General features: G+C 43.6%; 1 protein-coding gene across 1 annotated transcript in view; it reads right to left on the bottom strand.

Moving 5' to 3' along the window:
- Nucleotides 1-5,607: 5,607 nt before the first annotated feature.
- Nucleotides 5,608-14,828, bottom strand: part of emc1 (ER membrane protein complex subunit 1) — a 50,317-nt gene continuing 41,096 nt past the window's right edge. The window contains exons 18-22 of the mRNA XM_072478198.1: nt 11,423-11,596; nt 9,653-9,863; nt 8,642-8,726; nt 8,291-8,420; nt 5,608-7,215 (exon numbers count right to left, since the gene is read on the bottom strand). Of these exons, the coding sequence (XP_072334299.1) occupies nt 7,036-7,215; nt 8,291-8,420; nt 8,642-8,726; nt 9,653-9,863; nt 11,423-11,596 (780 nt within the window). The 3' untranslated portion in view covers nt 5,608-7,035. The remainder of the gene's footprint in view (nt 7,216-8,290; nt 8,421-8,641; nt 8,727-9,652; nt 9,864-11,422; nt 11,597-14,828) is intronic.

Below are 14,828 nucleotides of genomic sequence, written 5' to 3'. Positions count from 1 at the left end.
CAACACGGAAGGCATCTCGGTCATGTGTTACCGGTCTGGATGTCGTCTGGGCAAGATTCGTAATGGGGAGGCTGAATGGTCCGCACGTCCCTGCGAGGTTGTCGGAGTTGTGGAAGATTGACAGGTTGAGCTGCTCAACAGTAAGCAGCGTAGTGGCCCACCTTGCCACAGCGTAGGCATTGTCGGGTTCTTGCGGGACATTGCCGCTTTAAATGTGCAGCTCCACAGTTGCCGCACATCGTGACGTTTGTTGTGCCACTGCGCATGCGCAGTTCGGTCTTGCGTCGGGCGCGCCTGCGCATCACGTCCCCGAGTGTTGCCATAGGTTTTGGCACACACAAGCGCGGGAGGCCCCGAAAAGCGCGCGAAATGGCCGACGTCGTCCGGGCCGCGAGCCGGGAGGAACTCGATCGCCTGGACCCGTTCGGCCTCGTGGGGCACCTGGCTCGCCGATCCGGCCGCGTAGGACCCGCGCCGATTCGGTCGCCTGAAATTGTGCATCGCGGCTAGTCGCGTTTTCGTGCAGGACACAGGCTTCGATTGCGGAGGCTAAGGTGAGGCCTTTTATTTTTAAAAGCTGCTGGCGTAGGGTGCCCGAGGCGACCCCAAAAACGATCTGGTCCCGAATCATGGAGTCTGAGGTGGTGTCGTAACCGCAGGACTGCGCGAGGATGCGGAGATGGGTAAGAAATGACTGAAAGAGCTCATCCTTACCTTGCAGGCGCTGCTGGAAGACATATCTCTCAAAGCTTTCGTTGACCTCGACATTGAAGTGTTGGTCGAGCTTGAGAAGGACCGTCTTGTATTTGGATTTGTTCTCGCCTTCCGCGAACACCAGGGAGTTGTAGACATGGATGGCGTGCTGCCCTGCGGTGGTCAGGAGGATGGCGATCTTACTGGTGTCCGAGGCGCTCTCTCTTTCGTTGGCTTCCAGAAAGAGCTGGAAGCGCTTGCTTGAACAGCTTCCAATTTACGCCGAGTTTCCCAGCGACTTGCAGCGGCTGCGGTGTGTTGACGGTGTCCATGGCGCAGGATGGCAGATTTGTGGGTAGGTGTCAAATCACTCCTGGTATCATGAAGTGTTGAGTACTCTGATACACAGACGAACCAACACGGTTGCGAATGGTACAACCCAGTTTCATTTCAATGAACCTCTGAATGGCTGGCAATGAGGTCAGTGCACTGAGCCCTCTCCTGCTCGAGTGCCCAGGAAGTGTCGTGTTCCCTGCTTTGTACTGTGCATGCTCTTGTCTGTGATTGGCTGTCGTGTTTTGTGTGTTGATTGGTCCATTATGTGTGTATGTATGTGCTGTGATGTTCACCTGAATATCATGACACCTATGTCACAGTAAAGGTGGAGGTTTTTTTAAAAATCCCTCCATACTCAGGATAAACCTGCTGAACCATGTCTGGACTGCCTCCAATTAGATAAGGGGAACACAACTGTTAACAGTATTCCAGGTGTGGTCTAACCTGTGACTTGTACAAGTTTAGCAAGACTTCCCTATTTTTATACTCTATTCCATTGAAATAAAGGCTAACTTTCCATTTACCTTTCCAATTACCTGCTGAACTTGCATGCTAGCTTTTTGTGATTTATGTACGAGGTTGCGAGGACACCCAATTCCCTCTATATTGCAGCTTTCTGCAGAGTTCTCCATTTAAATAATATTGAGCTCCTTTGTTCTTCATACCAAAGTGCATATCTTAATATTTTCCTATATTATATTTCATCTGCCAAGTTTTTGCCCTTTCATTTAACATGTCCATGTCTCTGTGGACTCTGCAGTGCCACTTGCCTTCCCACCTATTTGTGTCATGTGTACACATAGCAATAGTACATTCATTTCCCTTGTCCAAGTCATTAATATATATTGTAAATGACAGTGGCCCCCAGCACAGATCCCTGTGGCTCGCCACTATTTACAAGTTGCCATCCTGAAAAAGTGCCCTGTTTATATTCTATTAGTTAGCCAATCCACTATTCATGTTAAAATACTATCCCAACACCATGGACTTGATCTTATTAAGTAGCCTTTTGTGTGGTACCTTATCAAACGCGTTTTGGAAATCCAAGTATATTACATCTGCTTGTTCCCCTTTATCTTTATTGCTCATTGCCACCTCAAAAAATTCATAGAATTGTCATGTGAGTGTACCTTTAAGAAATGGTTGTTTATAAATGGGTGTGTATATAAATATCTGAAGTGAGGGTACCTTTAAGAAATGGGTGTTTATTACTGCAGTGATGTCAGAGAGTGGGTGGAGCTGGGCTGTCTGTCAGCTTTTTACTTTTGTTTTTGAGCAGGCTGCAGGGTGTGTTTTAGTTTTGTTTTCAGTGTTGGAGCTGAAGCCAGACCAAGCAGGTGTACTGCTGTTCTCAGTAGTGAATGTAAGCCTAATGTGCTTCTGTTGAAAGGTGTTTCTTCGGTCTTCTGGATGTTGTTTGGGAAGTTATTAAGCATTACTTAGTGTTGTATTCTTTGGAGGTTGTATTTGAATTGATGGTTGCTAGGATGTTCACTGTATGTTTTAAAAAGGTTAACTTGAGTTCATTATTGTTTTGCTTTTAAAAAATACTTTTCCATTTCTGCTGTACCACACCTGTCGAGTGGGCCGTGTGCTCCCCATACCACAATCTATTAAACGTTGTGGGTCAGGGGAAACTCCATGATACACTTTGGGGTTCTCTAAACCCTGGCCCATAACAGTATCCCTACAGAGCAGAAGGAGGCCATTCGGCCCATCGAGCCTGCACCTGTTAAACATTTATCCCCTTCCTCGAATCCTTCTTCCTGACTGGGATATATCTTTGTTGTGAGTCATGAACTATTTTCATAAAAATCTGCCATTGCTGATCAACCCGTCTTTTCTACTAAATTCCTTTTCAGTCTACTCCAGGCAACTCTGCACTCATTCCTTTGTAATTACCCATATTTAAGTTTAGCACATTTGTTTCTGACCCAGGTTTCTCACATTCAAACTGAATGCTAAATTCTACCACTTTATGGTCACTGTTCCCGAGGGGATCTTTTACTCAGATTGTTTATTAAATCCGTCTCATTACACATTACCAGATCCAAAATCACCTGCTCCCTGGTTGGATCCAGAACATATTGTTCCAGGAAACTGTCCCGAATACAATACATGAATTCTTCCTCATGGCACCTCTGCCAATTTGATTTTCCCAGTCCACATAGAACATACAGTGCAGAAGGAGGCCATTCGGCCCATCGAGTCTGCAATGACCCACTTAAACCATCACTTACAACCCGACCATCATAACCCAATAACCCCTCCTTACCTTTTTGGACACAAGGGCAATTTAGCATGGCCAATCCATTGAAACCTACTTGTGACAATGAGCGATTATTATTATTATTTTACATACTAGGGATTTACTTCTCTTACTTTAACTCTATTCTATTTTTGACGACTTGTATCACCAAACTATATTCAGGTCTAATTTTCACTTATTCCAGGCACAGGTTTTTCTTATACTGAGCACTTACCGGCCAATCAACTTACCAGTTTCTTGTGATCTTGCTGTTGGCTTTTTGTTCCCCCACTGCTGCCTCACAGCAGCTGAAATATTTCTCCTGCAGCAGGTCGAAACCAGGGTGAAAAGTTCGAAAGCAAAAGTGCATCTCTTTCCCCATTGCACCAAATTCCCACTTTGCTCCAAATTCCCAATACACTCATTTGGACTGTGTCTCACTTGGGTGATGTCTCCCTCCCACTGCTCTTTCATCCGCTTACTGATCTCTAAAGTATTCTAAATTAGTTTTAATCAGAGCCGTATACAACTGTAAACAGTAGCCTTCTAAATTAGACTTTGTACCTATTCATTAACATTTTGTAATTTCTATACTGGACCTCTCAAGTAGCTCTGATCCTTCACGGTTCCAAAATGGATGACTTAACACTTTGCATTTTGAACTCCATCTGCAAAGGTTTTGCCCTTTCACTTAACCAAATGCATCCCACTCATTTGCCACCTGGATAACTTCAGTTGGTAGCCCAGCAATAAAGAAACATTAAACAATTAGGTGCGTACAAATACCTCCTACTGCCTGGCCTCCACTCAACTGTTCAGCTTACAACCATCACATTTCACCTATAACCTCACCCCAGGTCTCAATATGCTTAATAAAGATAAATAGTCTTCAAAAGGGAATGATACACAACCTGAGGTCAAGAGGATCAACATCTGATAACATGATCTAATCATCCCATTTTATGTCAAAGCTACAACATGGAAATACGTCATTTGGCCAAAGTGGCCTGTCCCAGTGTTTATTAACAAGACCAGCCTCCTCCCACTCCGTCACCATATCCCACTTCTCCCTCCGTTCCCCCCCCCCCCCCTCTTTGAAACTAAGTGTTGATAACTTGGAACTTTTGGTTGTATTAAAAGCTTTTTCTATTCCTTCAAGGAAGGGGATGTGGGCATCACTGGCAAAGCCTGCATCCATTGCCCATCCCCAATTGCCCTTGAACTCAACATTCTGGAGGACAGTTGGGAGTCAAACCACATTTTTGTGGGCCAGGAGTCATATATAGGCCAGACTAGGTACAGATGACAGATTTTCTTCCCTAAAAGGCATTCGTGAAGCAGATGGGTCTTTATAACAATCAATAATAGTTTAATGGTCACCATTGCTCAGAGCTTTATTAAGGTTCCAGATTTATTAATTATACTTAGAAATTCCACTAGCTGCCATGGTGGATTTCAACTCGATGTTCCCTGGCCTTCCGAATTACCAGTTCAATGACATTGCCATTATGCCACCATGTCCCCATCACTTGAAACCATAGAAGCACTTATACTGAAAACATTAAAATTTGAACTGTTTTATGTTCATTACCCCATAAGTTTAGAAAATAGACTGACTTAATAGAAATCCATTGAAGTCCATTGATCTGAGGAAATATTCCTAAATCTTAGATTTTAATTAATGTACTCACTTTTACATTGTGTGTCAGCCTTGGTTCAATTATAACATTCTTGCTGTGCGTTTGAGCCCCGTACCAAGAGTTCAGCACATAATCTGGGTTGACGTTTCAGTGCTGCACCGTGAGAGGGGCTGTCTGTCCATTCAGGTAGCGCAAATGATCCCACAGCACAATTGAAAGTTTTCCACAGATGCCCTGGCCAACAATTTTCTCAGCCAGTCTCACAAAAACCTAGTTGATTATTACATTGCTGTTTGTGAGACCCTCCTGTTTCACTGATGTATAAACTGCTTTTAAAATACACAGTTCCAGACATTTTCATATCAAGTGGCGGTGGAAGCCCATTTCAACAGGAATGAATTACAGCAGATCTTAGGCATTAAATTGAAAATCAGCTGTTACAATTAGCAACATTTTATAACCCCAAATATTAAGGCAATCAAATTGCAACATCAGTCTCTGTAACCCACTATGTTGAAAAGGAGACACCAGTGGCATTACAAGACTGTCCTCCCATTCAATTTAGGGTGAAAGAAAGATATTTGGAAAGTATCATTACTGTGGAGCAAGTTGTTATCCATACGTTAACCTGCACAAAGCACAATGTGGTTAAATATTACATCTTCTGCAGCTCAGAAATGAAAGAACAAGTTGAATGTCACAGTAACATTTTATTTAGTGGCTTCAAAAACAACCCGTGAAACATAAATTAGTATATACTATTCAACAAACTTTAATGTATCCATTTCAAGTATCAATGTTTTTGATGTGGCTGTACTCAAGTTACAGGAATGGGAGAGAAGACACAAGACTAACCTGCAAACGCTTGGTGCCGTCATACTAACTCTCCCTTTCCTGCAACACGATGCTGAAACTTGGGCACATGATTAGAATCTCGGATATTCACACAGATCAGGCTTTAATCCTGTTCATTCATTCATCCATTGCACATTTTAATTTGGCTCTAAAATCCTGTCACGGTTTTCAGTTCAGTATCAAACATCCATAACTTAAAATCTTCTACTCCTAAGTTACGCTTGCAAGTTGTAACTTTTGAAATTTTCAGAATTTTTTGTATTTCAATTCATTTGTCAGGTGACACTGAAGGTACATGCACGCTCCCCATACAAGTTTCAGGATTTTACTCAAAACAATTAACAGCAACTACTTCAAATTCATGTAAGTAATTAATCAACAATCCACTATCAACCACTCCTCACAAAAACCATCAACATGCAACACCGCAAAGTGTGATTGTTCATTACACTGGAAAAAGATAACAATCATGGCACTAAAATAAAGAATGCCAGGTCAGTAATTTATTGTCCATTTAGTGTGTTGGGACTGAAGATGATGCCCACGGGTGGATGGAGGATGTAGTGGTGCACTTTCCTACAACCTTGTGGATCTAGTGCCGAGCCAGACCAAAAAAAACACTCTAGCAACATCTGGTGGCAGTGCCTTAGCACTGCAGACAAGCTCTTTTGAAAAGATTTGAAACCCTGCCTCACAAAGGAGCATGAGACCAAAAAGAACAACACCAGAACACTGGGCAACTTAAACTGTGTACAGACTGAGGTTTTCTGTCCAATGTTCTGACAATGAAACTAGTCTCCGGCACTTGTGTTTAAAGGGGAACCTGAGCCGGATGCAACATCCATGTTCTATTATCAAATATCAACTAGCTTCAAAAACACAACAAAGCTAAAGATTTAAAGCGCAGCAGTGGGAAACTTTCAAATTCAGCTTTGCTATTAATCACAACATCTCACTTTCAACAGCTCCCATTTTAGCTCCAAGCTCTGCAGGAACAAAAATATCTTTTACCTCAAAAAAATGTCTGATCAATAGAAACGCTTCAATTATTTTTACAGCAATTAAACCAATTTTTTCTTAAAAATCTACTCATGAAAGTGTCCATCACTCTGCTTCTCATAATGAGAGTGTGTTACAAAAAATATACATAGTATGTACATGGGCACAAGAGCATCAACTCCATCAGGATCCCTGATAAGGTTGCACCCATCTTCCGTTCCTCTCTATTACAAGATAACTACTCTCGTCTGTGCAGATTGGTATCTATCGCCAAGCTCGGTTCAGGAGCTTCACCTGGGCAAGGCGCTTCGTGATCATGGTTGTAAAAACCAACCCAAAGAGAACACTGCTGATGAGCACATAATCGTAATCATCCTTTAGAACGTCAAATTGCTTTGATGGGTAAACTCGAGTCTGGAAGATGTCCAGTCCATAGGCAACAACCTGAAAAAGAGAAAAAACAAACTCACTAGTTAGATTCCAGCGTGCCAGCCATTCCTTTTCCATTTTGGTTATTTGATAATTAGTGATATGCCCCTATCCATAAATACACTTCACCAATGTACCTCACTAGTCTGGGGATATGGAAGATCAGACTGGAACACAGTTTAGCACAGGTGCCAATTGGACATGGCCCAAGAGGGGCAGGTTGTTCCATCTGCCTCTCTCCCCTAGCCTCATCAGCTGCTGGCTGGTTCTGAAGAGAGAATATGCAATGTTGGTCAGCACAGTTTGAGGACTTGGGTGACCAGTGGGCACGAAGGGTATAAAAATAGCAATTAAATTATAAATGATTGTGAATATCAAGTATCTGTGCGTCACTGCACTGTGCATCGTTCTTATAATTTGTTTTATACTATGGTCCTTCAGGACACTTGCCATATTGGGATGTGTTCCCATCTGGTGACAACTTTGCACATATTGAGCTTCTTTAATTTTGATTGACCCACGTTTATGTTCGGAGCACTGTACTGATTCTTCTTTGGTAATCCTCTGTCACTCTTATATTGATCCCGCAAAACAGGCAACACAGATTAGAAAGTCCGACTACCCAGCACTGCCTAGGCAATGTTTCTGCTGGGGAATGAAAAGGGGAGGGGCCGTGGGCAAAAACAGTCAAAATGATCCCCCGTCAAAATGTGAAGTAGTATCATACCACCAGCAGTGAAATCTACAACACTAAAATTCTCATTATTAAACTGGAATAAAATCAAGCAAGAGAAATAAAGAAATATATACAACATAGGGCATGATCTGAAAACTGAATGCATTAAAATAAAGCAACTTTGGTTGCAAGGATCTCCAAACATCTTGTGGATTATGACAAATATCATCCATAAAAGTAATGATGAGAACAATCTCAATACGGATCATTTTATAATCATAACCTAGTTTGCCCGCTTCAATTGACTGATCCGATGATTGCCTTAAGGGTTGAATGGCCGACTCCTGCTCATTTGAAATAAGGCATCTAAACTGACAATATTGTGATTGCTGGCAGGTCGAGTTGCACACTGACCAAGCACGTGGACTCCAGACCAGAAGGAGCTGTGTAAATTCCCCGTACTCTGGAAACAGACTGATTGTAGTTGATGTACCACTCTGATCGAATTGGGAGTTCTGGAGCGTACGGAATTAAGTTCTCTTCCCTGAAAAAAGACAAAAAAGATTAAGGAAAAAAAAAAGGCTTTAATTTCAGGCGTTACAAAACAGTACAACAGACTAGCTGAATGCAAACCTAACTGCATCAGTTGCATTCTTCATTTATTCATCCAAATATATACCACTAGATATTGCACATCTGACATTAGCTCTACCCAATCAACAGATCACTGGGCCTGACCCAGAGAAAAGAATTTTGTCAGCTTACCGGCTGTGCTCAGATGGAACTTCTGGGCGTCGAGGATCCAGGAATGCTTTTGGCAAAGAAAGAATTCCTCCAGAGTGCAGTCCAACTGCAAAACAAAAGAAAAATCCATTAGAGTAAGAGACTAACTAGACAGCAAAATAAAATAGTCCAGCCCCATTAACCGGCAACAATATAGAAACATAGACTCTGAGATCACAGTAGGTACCACTTAGCCCATCACATCTGTCTGTGCTAGCTCTCTGAAAAAAGCTATTTATTTAGAACAACCATCAATTTTGTTTTCTTTCAAACACTTATCTACTTCTCTTCTCAAAGCTATTATGATCTGTTTGCTTGTTCTAGTAAACCACTCCATAGAAAATTTGTTCCAAACTCTACCTTGATTTTCTTTTATGATCAATTTATGCCCTCCAACAATACATTGATTGACCAAAGCAACCAGTTTTAGCCATTTACCTTTTCAAAACCTTGCATAAATTTAAACGCCTCTATCAAATCTCTTCAAAGTCCGCGTTTCATTCTCGCTCTCCATAACTAAAGCTTGCCAACCGTGATACCATCCTAATAAATCTCTTCCGTCAGCCCAGAACACACACTCCCTATTCATCATCAGCTACTTGCTTGCCCATATCACCCAAATATTATTTTTTTAAAAATATTGTTCCATGGAATGTGGACGTCGCTGGCAAAGCCAGCACATTCCAAATTGCCCTTGAACTGAATGGCTTGCTAGGCCATTTCAAAAGGCAGTTAAGAGTCAATCACATTGCTGTGGGTCTGGAATCATATTAAGGCCAGACGAGGTAATGATGCAGATTTACCTCCCTAAAAGGGTACGAACCAGACAGGATTTTATGACAATGAATGATGGTTTCACCATTTCTGAGACTAGCCTCCACTAGCCCATGGTGGGATTTTGAACCCACATCCCCAGAGTAAGGCTCCGGCACTCTGGGTTACTCATCCGGTGACATTACCACTAGGCCACCACCTCCCCTAAATATCACTTACTCAGCAGGTGGCGGCTGGTGATCCCTTTGTCCGTGATCGTGGCTTCCACCAGACTGATGGCTGACGGGAAGATGTAGGACTGCTGAAAGACGATGGGGGAAAAGGGGCGATCGAGCGAGCTGAATGCTGTGCTGTTGTATTGCTCAGTTCCCTCGTACAATTCCAAAACAGTCATTTCATTCCTTCGGGACTTTGTGTTCCAGTACTGGTACTAGGGTAGCAAAGGAACAGCAGAGAAGAGGGTTAGGGTTGATGTGCAGGGCACCCACCAAGTCTAGACAGTGTCCAGAAACTGATTAGATAACCTTCAGACAAAAGGACACTATACGTCAGGACAAGCAGTTTCTTAAATCTTTTAGGAACAGTGTGAGCCAGTAATAGGATGCCCAGCACAGGCATATTTATTGCAGAGCAGCAGATAATAGATCACTCCAAATAGTCACGTGTCATCTAACAGTGGAGGTTTGTGCCTGTAGTTGAGACATTATAGCATTTGTCCCACACAGAGATTGGGGTGGGGTGGGGAGGAGGCAAGTTGTTGCGCAAACAAATGAATCAATAAACACCCAAATTTACTACAAAACTTAATTGTAGAATCAACAGTAATAATAATCATCTTTATTAGTATCACAAGTCGGCTTACATTAACAAAGCAATGAAGGTACTGTGAAAATTTCCTAGTCACCACTCTACGCCGCCTGTGGCCGGGGGACCTGCTGGAATTCTTGACTCTTGAGAAAGTAAATTTGAACAGAGGGGAAGGATGGAGGGGTTCTACAATTCATGGGCGTTATTCATTATGCACTTTCAAGAATTGATTACTTCAAACATTTGGAGGGAGGGGGGGGGGGGGGGGGGGGGGGAGGCTGCATGTGTTAATGGTGACTATGGGTGATTCCTGATTCCTTTTTGTTATTTGTTTATGTTAACATGCGCGCTAATGTTTGGGGGTTTGGTGGGAAGATTGGATTGTTGTTATTGATATGGGGATTGACATTACATTCATTACTGATTATTGTTTATTGTTGGGTGTAAATTTGGGAGAAAATGTGAAAAAGGAGAATAAAAATATATATATATTTTAAATAGCACGTCTTTCGGGACTTGTGGAAAGAAACCGGAGGACCCGGAGGAAACCCATGCAAACACGGGGAGAATGTGCAGACTCCACACAGACAGTGACCCAGAGCCGGGATTGAACCTGGGTCCCTGGCGCTGTGAAGCAACAGTGCTAACCACAGTGCTGCCCAGATTAATATACAAATGTGACGACAGGAGCCTCCCCACCACACTATCCCAATATAATCATGTTATTTAATTCCAAGGTCACATGCTTATAATCAACTTTCCAATCCCTCCCAATTGCTGTCCAAAGCTTCCATTGTAAACACATTTGGATGAAAGTCAGTTGAAGACTGGATCGTGCTCAGCTATGATACCCACCACAACTAACTCCCCATGACACATGTACAAACTACATTTATATAGAATTTCTCACTTACAGAAAAACACCGCTGTGCACATGGAACAGGAGAGAAACAGAAAAGAATGCCTGAAGGAACTATTGAAAAAATGGTTTTGCTGGACGTTTGTAAAAACAGAGAAAGGTGGCATGATAGGGGGAACTGGGTAAGGACATTTCAGTAAGACAAGGATCTTGACGTCAATTTGCTGAATGGTCACATGGGTGAGATTGGAGTATCTGAGCTCGGAACAATCATTCATATGGGGGAAACGGACAACGATCCACCATTTACCCCACATCCTTACCACAACCCAGTTCTCCGAGTGCACAACGTAAACTGGTCCCCTCGCTTTCCGTTGCACAGATTCATGGATGATTCGTCCAGTCACCCCGTCAATAAGGTAGATACAGATGAAGGTCCGTTCATGGTGCATATCAATGCTCTCAGTAACCACTGCCAGCAAGTTGGGATTCAGATACTGGAAAACAAGACTCAGCTGTCAGGTAACATAGAAGAGTCTGACAACTGGTAAATCAGTCAGTAAATTAAACAAAAGACAAAATCCAGTTATATTTCCCAGCCAGGAGCGAGTGCAGGCAGCCTATATTGTCACTTGCTTTGCAGCTCAGTTTTCTACCCTGGGGTGTCAGAATGCAATCCGGACGGAGTAAATCCAGACTGACCCCAGACTTAACTTTGTTTGACCCTTGGCCTGTAATTTGTACTTCATAGTCACAAGAGTGAGAAAATGATTTGAACCTAATTGCAGATGAAGATCAGTGTTCACTATTACATGGCATGCCATAAGCAATGGTGCACCATTGGCGACAACATGTTCGAGCACCAACGTGCCACAGATATATATTTCATGTTCAAACTAAAACAGACATTTTCGGGGTACTTTTATGGAACATAAGAACTAGGAGCTGGAGTAGACCATCTGGTCCCTCGAATCTGCTCCGCCGTTCAATAAGTTCATGGCTGGTCTTTATGTGGACTCAGCTTCACTTACCCACCCGCTCACCATAACTCTTAATTCCTTTACTGTTCAAAACTCTATCTATCTTTGCCTTAAAAACAAAGAAAGGAGGCAATGGAGGCGCATGAGGAAGTTCTTGCACTTGAGTGGGCACTTCTCTGTGGGGACCCATCTCCACACTGGCGAGTTCCTGTTGCATGGCTTGCTGTCCATCCTGAAGGGTTTGGGAGGAGGCCGAGCGGGGTATGCTCCTGGGCCCAGACCCTGGCGAAAGCTGGTGGAAGAGTGCCCAAGTGAGTTCCGGGATTGGCTGGCATGTTTTGTTGTTCTTGATGTAGAGGCTAGGTGTACCGGATTCGATGGATCACAACATATCCTCTTTTCAAGACTAGGGGTCGGTCTGGCCCACTGATCATTGGTCCTGTATTTATCCTGTTCCTGATGCCCGTCATTTTGTGTAAATTTAAAGTGCCCAATTTTTTTTTTCCAGCTGATGGCCAATTTAGTGTGGCCAATCCACCTACACACAACAGTACAGCACGGAACAGGCCCTTCGGCCCTCGATGTTGTGCCGAGCCTTGTCCGAAACCAAGATCAAGCTATCCCACTCGCTGTCATTCTGGTGTGCTCCATGTGCCTATCCAATAACCGCTTGAAAGTTCCTAAAGTGTCCGACTCCACTATCGGAGTCCATTCCACACCCTAACCACTCTCCGAGTAAAGAACCTACCTCGGACATCCCTCCTATATCTCCCACCCTGAACCTTATAGTTATGCCCCCTTGTAACAGCTTTGTCCACCCGAGGAAATAGTCTCTGAACGTCCACTCTATCTATCCCCCTCATCATCTTATAAACCTCTATTAAGTCGCCTCTCATCCTCCTCCGCTCCAAAGAGAAAAGCCCTAGCTCCCTCAACCTTTCCTCATAAGACCGATCCTCCAAATCAGGCAGCATCCTGGTAAATCTCCTTTGCACCCTTTCCAATGCTTCCACATCCTTCCTATAGCGAGGTGACCAGAACTGCACACAATACTCCAAATGTGGTCTCACCAGGGTCACGTACAGTTGCAGCATAACCCCACGGCTCTTAAACTCAAGCTCCCTGTTAATAAACGCTAACACACTATAGGCCTTCTTCACGGCTCTATCCACTTGAGTGGAAACCTTCAGAAATCTGTGGACATGAACCCCAAGATCTCTCTGTTCCTCCACATTCCTCAGAACCCTGCCGTTGACCCTGTAATCCGCATTCAAATTTTTCCTACCAAAATGAATCACCTCGCACTTATCAGGGTTAAACTCCATCTGCCATTTTTCGGCCCAGCTCTGCATCCTATCAATGTCTCTTTGCAGCCTACAACAGCCCTCCACCTCATCCACTACTCCACCAATCTTGGTGTCATCAGCAAATTTACTGACCCACCCTTCAGCCCCCTCCTCCAAGTCATTGATAAAAATCACAAATAGCAGAGGACACAGCACTGATCCCTGTGGTACACCGCTGGTAACTGGTCTCCAGTCTGAAAATTTTCCATCCACCACCACCCTCTGTCTTCTATGTGATAGCATGTACTTATCCAATTGGCCAAATTTCCCTCTATCCCACACCTCCTTACTTTCTTCATGAGCCGACCATGGGGAATCTTATCAAATGCCTTACTAAAATCCATGTATACGACATCAACATCTGGGCCTGTTTAGCACAGGGCTAAATCGCTGGCTTTGAAAACAGACCAAGGCAGGCCAGCAGCACGGTTCAATTCCCGTAACAGCCTCCCCGAACAGGCGCCGGAATGTGGCGACTAGGGGCTTTTCACAGTAACTTCATTGAAGCCTACTTGTGACAATAAGCGATTTTCATTTCATTTCATTCATTCATTCCAACTTCTCTACCTTCATCGACACACTTAGTTACCTCCTCAAAGAATTCAATCAAATTTGTGAGGCAAGACATACCCTTCACGAATCCGTGTTGACAATCCCGGATTAAGCGGCATCTTTCCAAATGGTCATAAATTCTACCCTTCAGGACCTTTTCCATTAACTTACCGACCAACGAAGTAAGACTAAGCGGCCTATTATTACCAGGGTCATTCCTATTCCCTTTCTTGAACAGAGGAACAACATTCGCCACTCTCCAGTCCTCTGGCACTATCCCCGTGGACAGTGAGGACCCAAAGATCAAAGCCAAAGGCTCTGCAATCTCATCCTTTGCCTCCCAAAGAATCCTAGGATATATCCCATCTGGCCCAGGGGACTTGTCGACCCTAAGGTTTTTCAAAATTGCTAATACATCCTTCCTCAGAACATCTACCTCCTCCAGCCTACCCACCTGTATCACACTCTCATCCTCAAAATCATGGCCCCTCTCCTTGGTGAACACTGAAGAAAAGTATTCATTCAACGCCTCTCCTAGCTCTTCCGACTCCATGCACAAGTTCCCACTACTGTCCTTGACCGGCCCTAACCTCACCCTGGTCATTCTTTTATTTCTCACATCAGAGTAAAAAGCCTTGGGGACCCGCCAAGGACTTCTCATGCCCCCTCCTTGTTCTTCTATGCCCTTTTTTCAGTTCATTCCTTGCTACCTTATAACCCTCAAGCGACCCAACTGAACCCGGTTTTCTCATCCTTACATACGCTTCCTTTTTCCTCTTGACAAGACATTCAACCTCTTTTGTGAACCATGGTTCCCTCACACCGCAATTTCCTCCCTGCTTGACAGGGAC

The sequence above is a fragment of the Scyliorhinus torazame genome, chromosome 16, assembly GCF_047496885.1.
Source record: "Scyliorhinus torazame isolate Kashiwa2021f chromosome 16, sScyTor2.1, whole genome shotgun sequence".
NCBI classification, from domain to species: Eukaryota; Metazoa; Chordata; class Chondrichthyes; order Carcharhiniformes; family Scyliorhinidae; genus Scyliorhinus; species Scyliorhinus torazame.
Note: the sequence above shows the minus strand (reverse complement) of the source record. Positions and strands in the feature narration are given on the sequence as shown.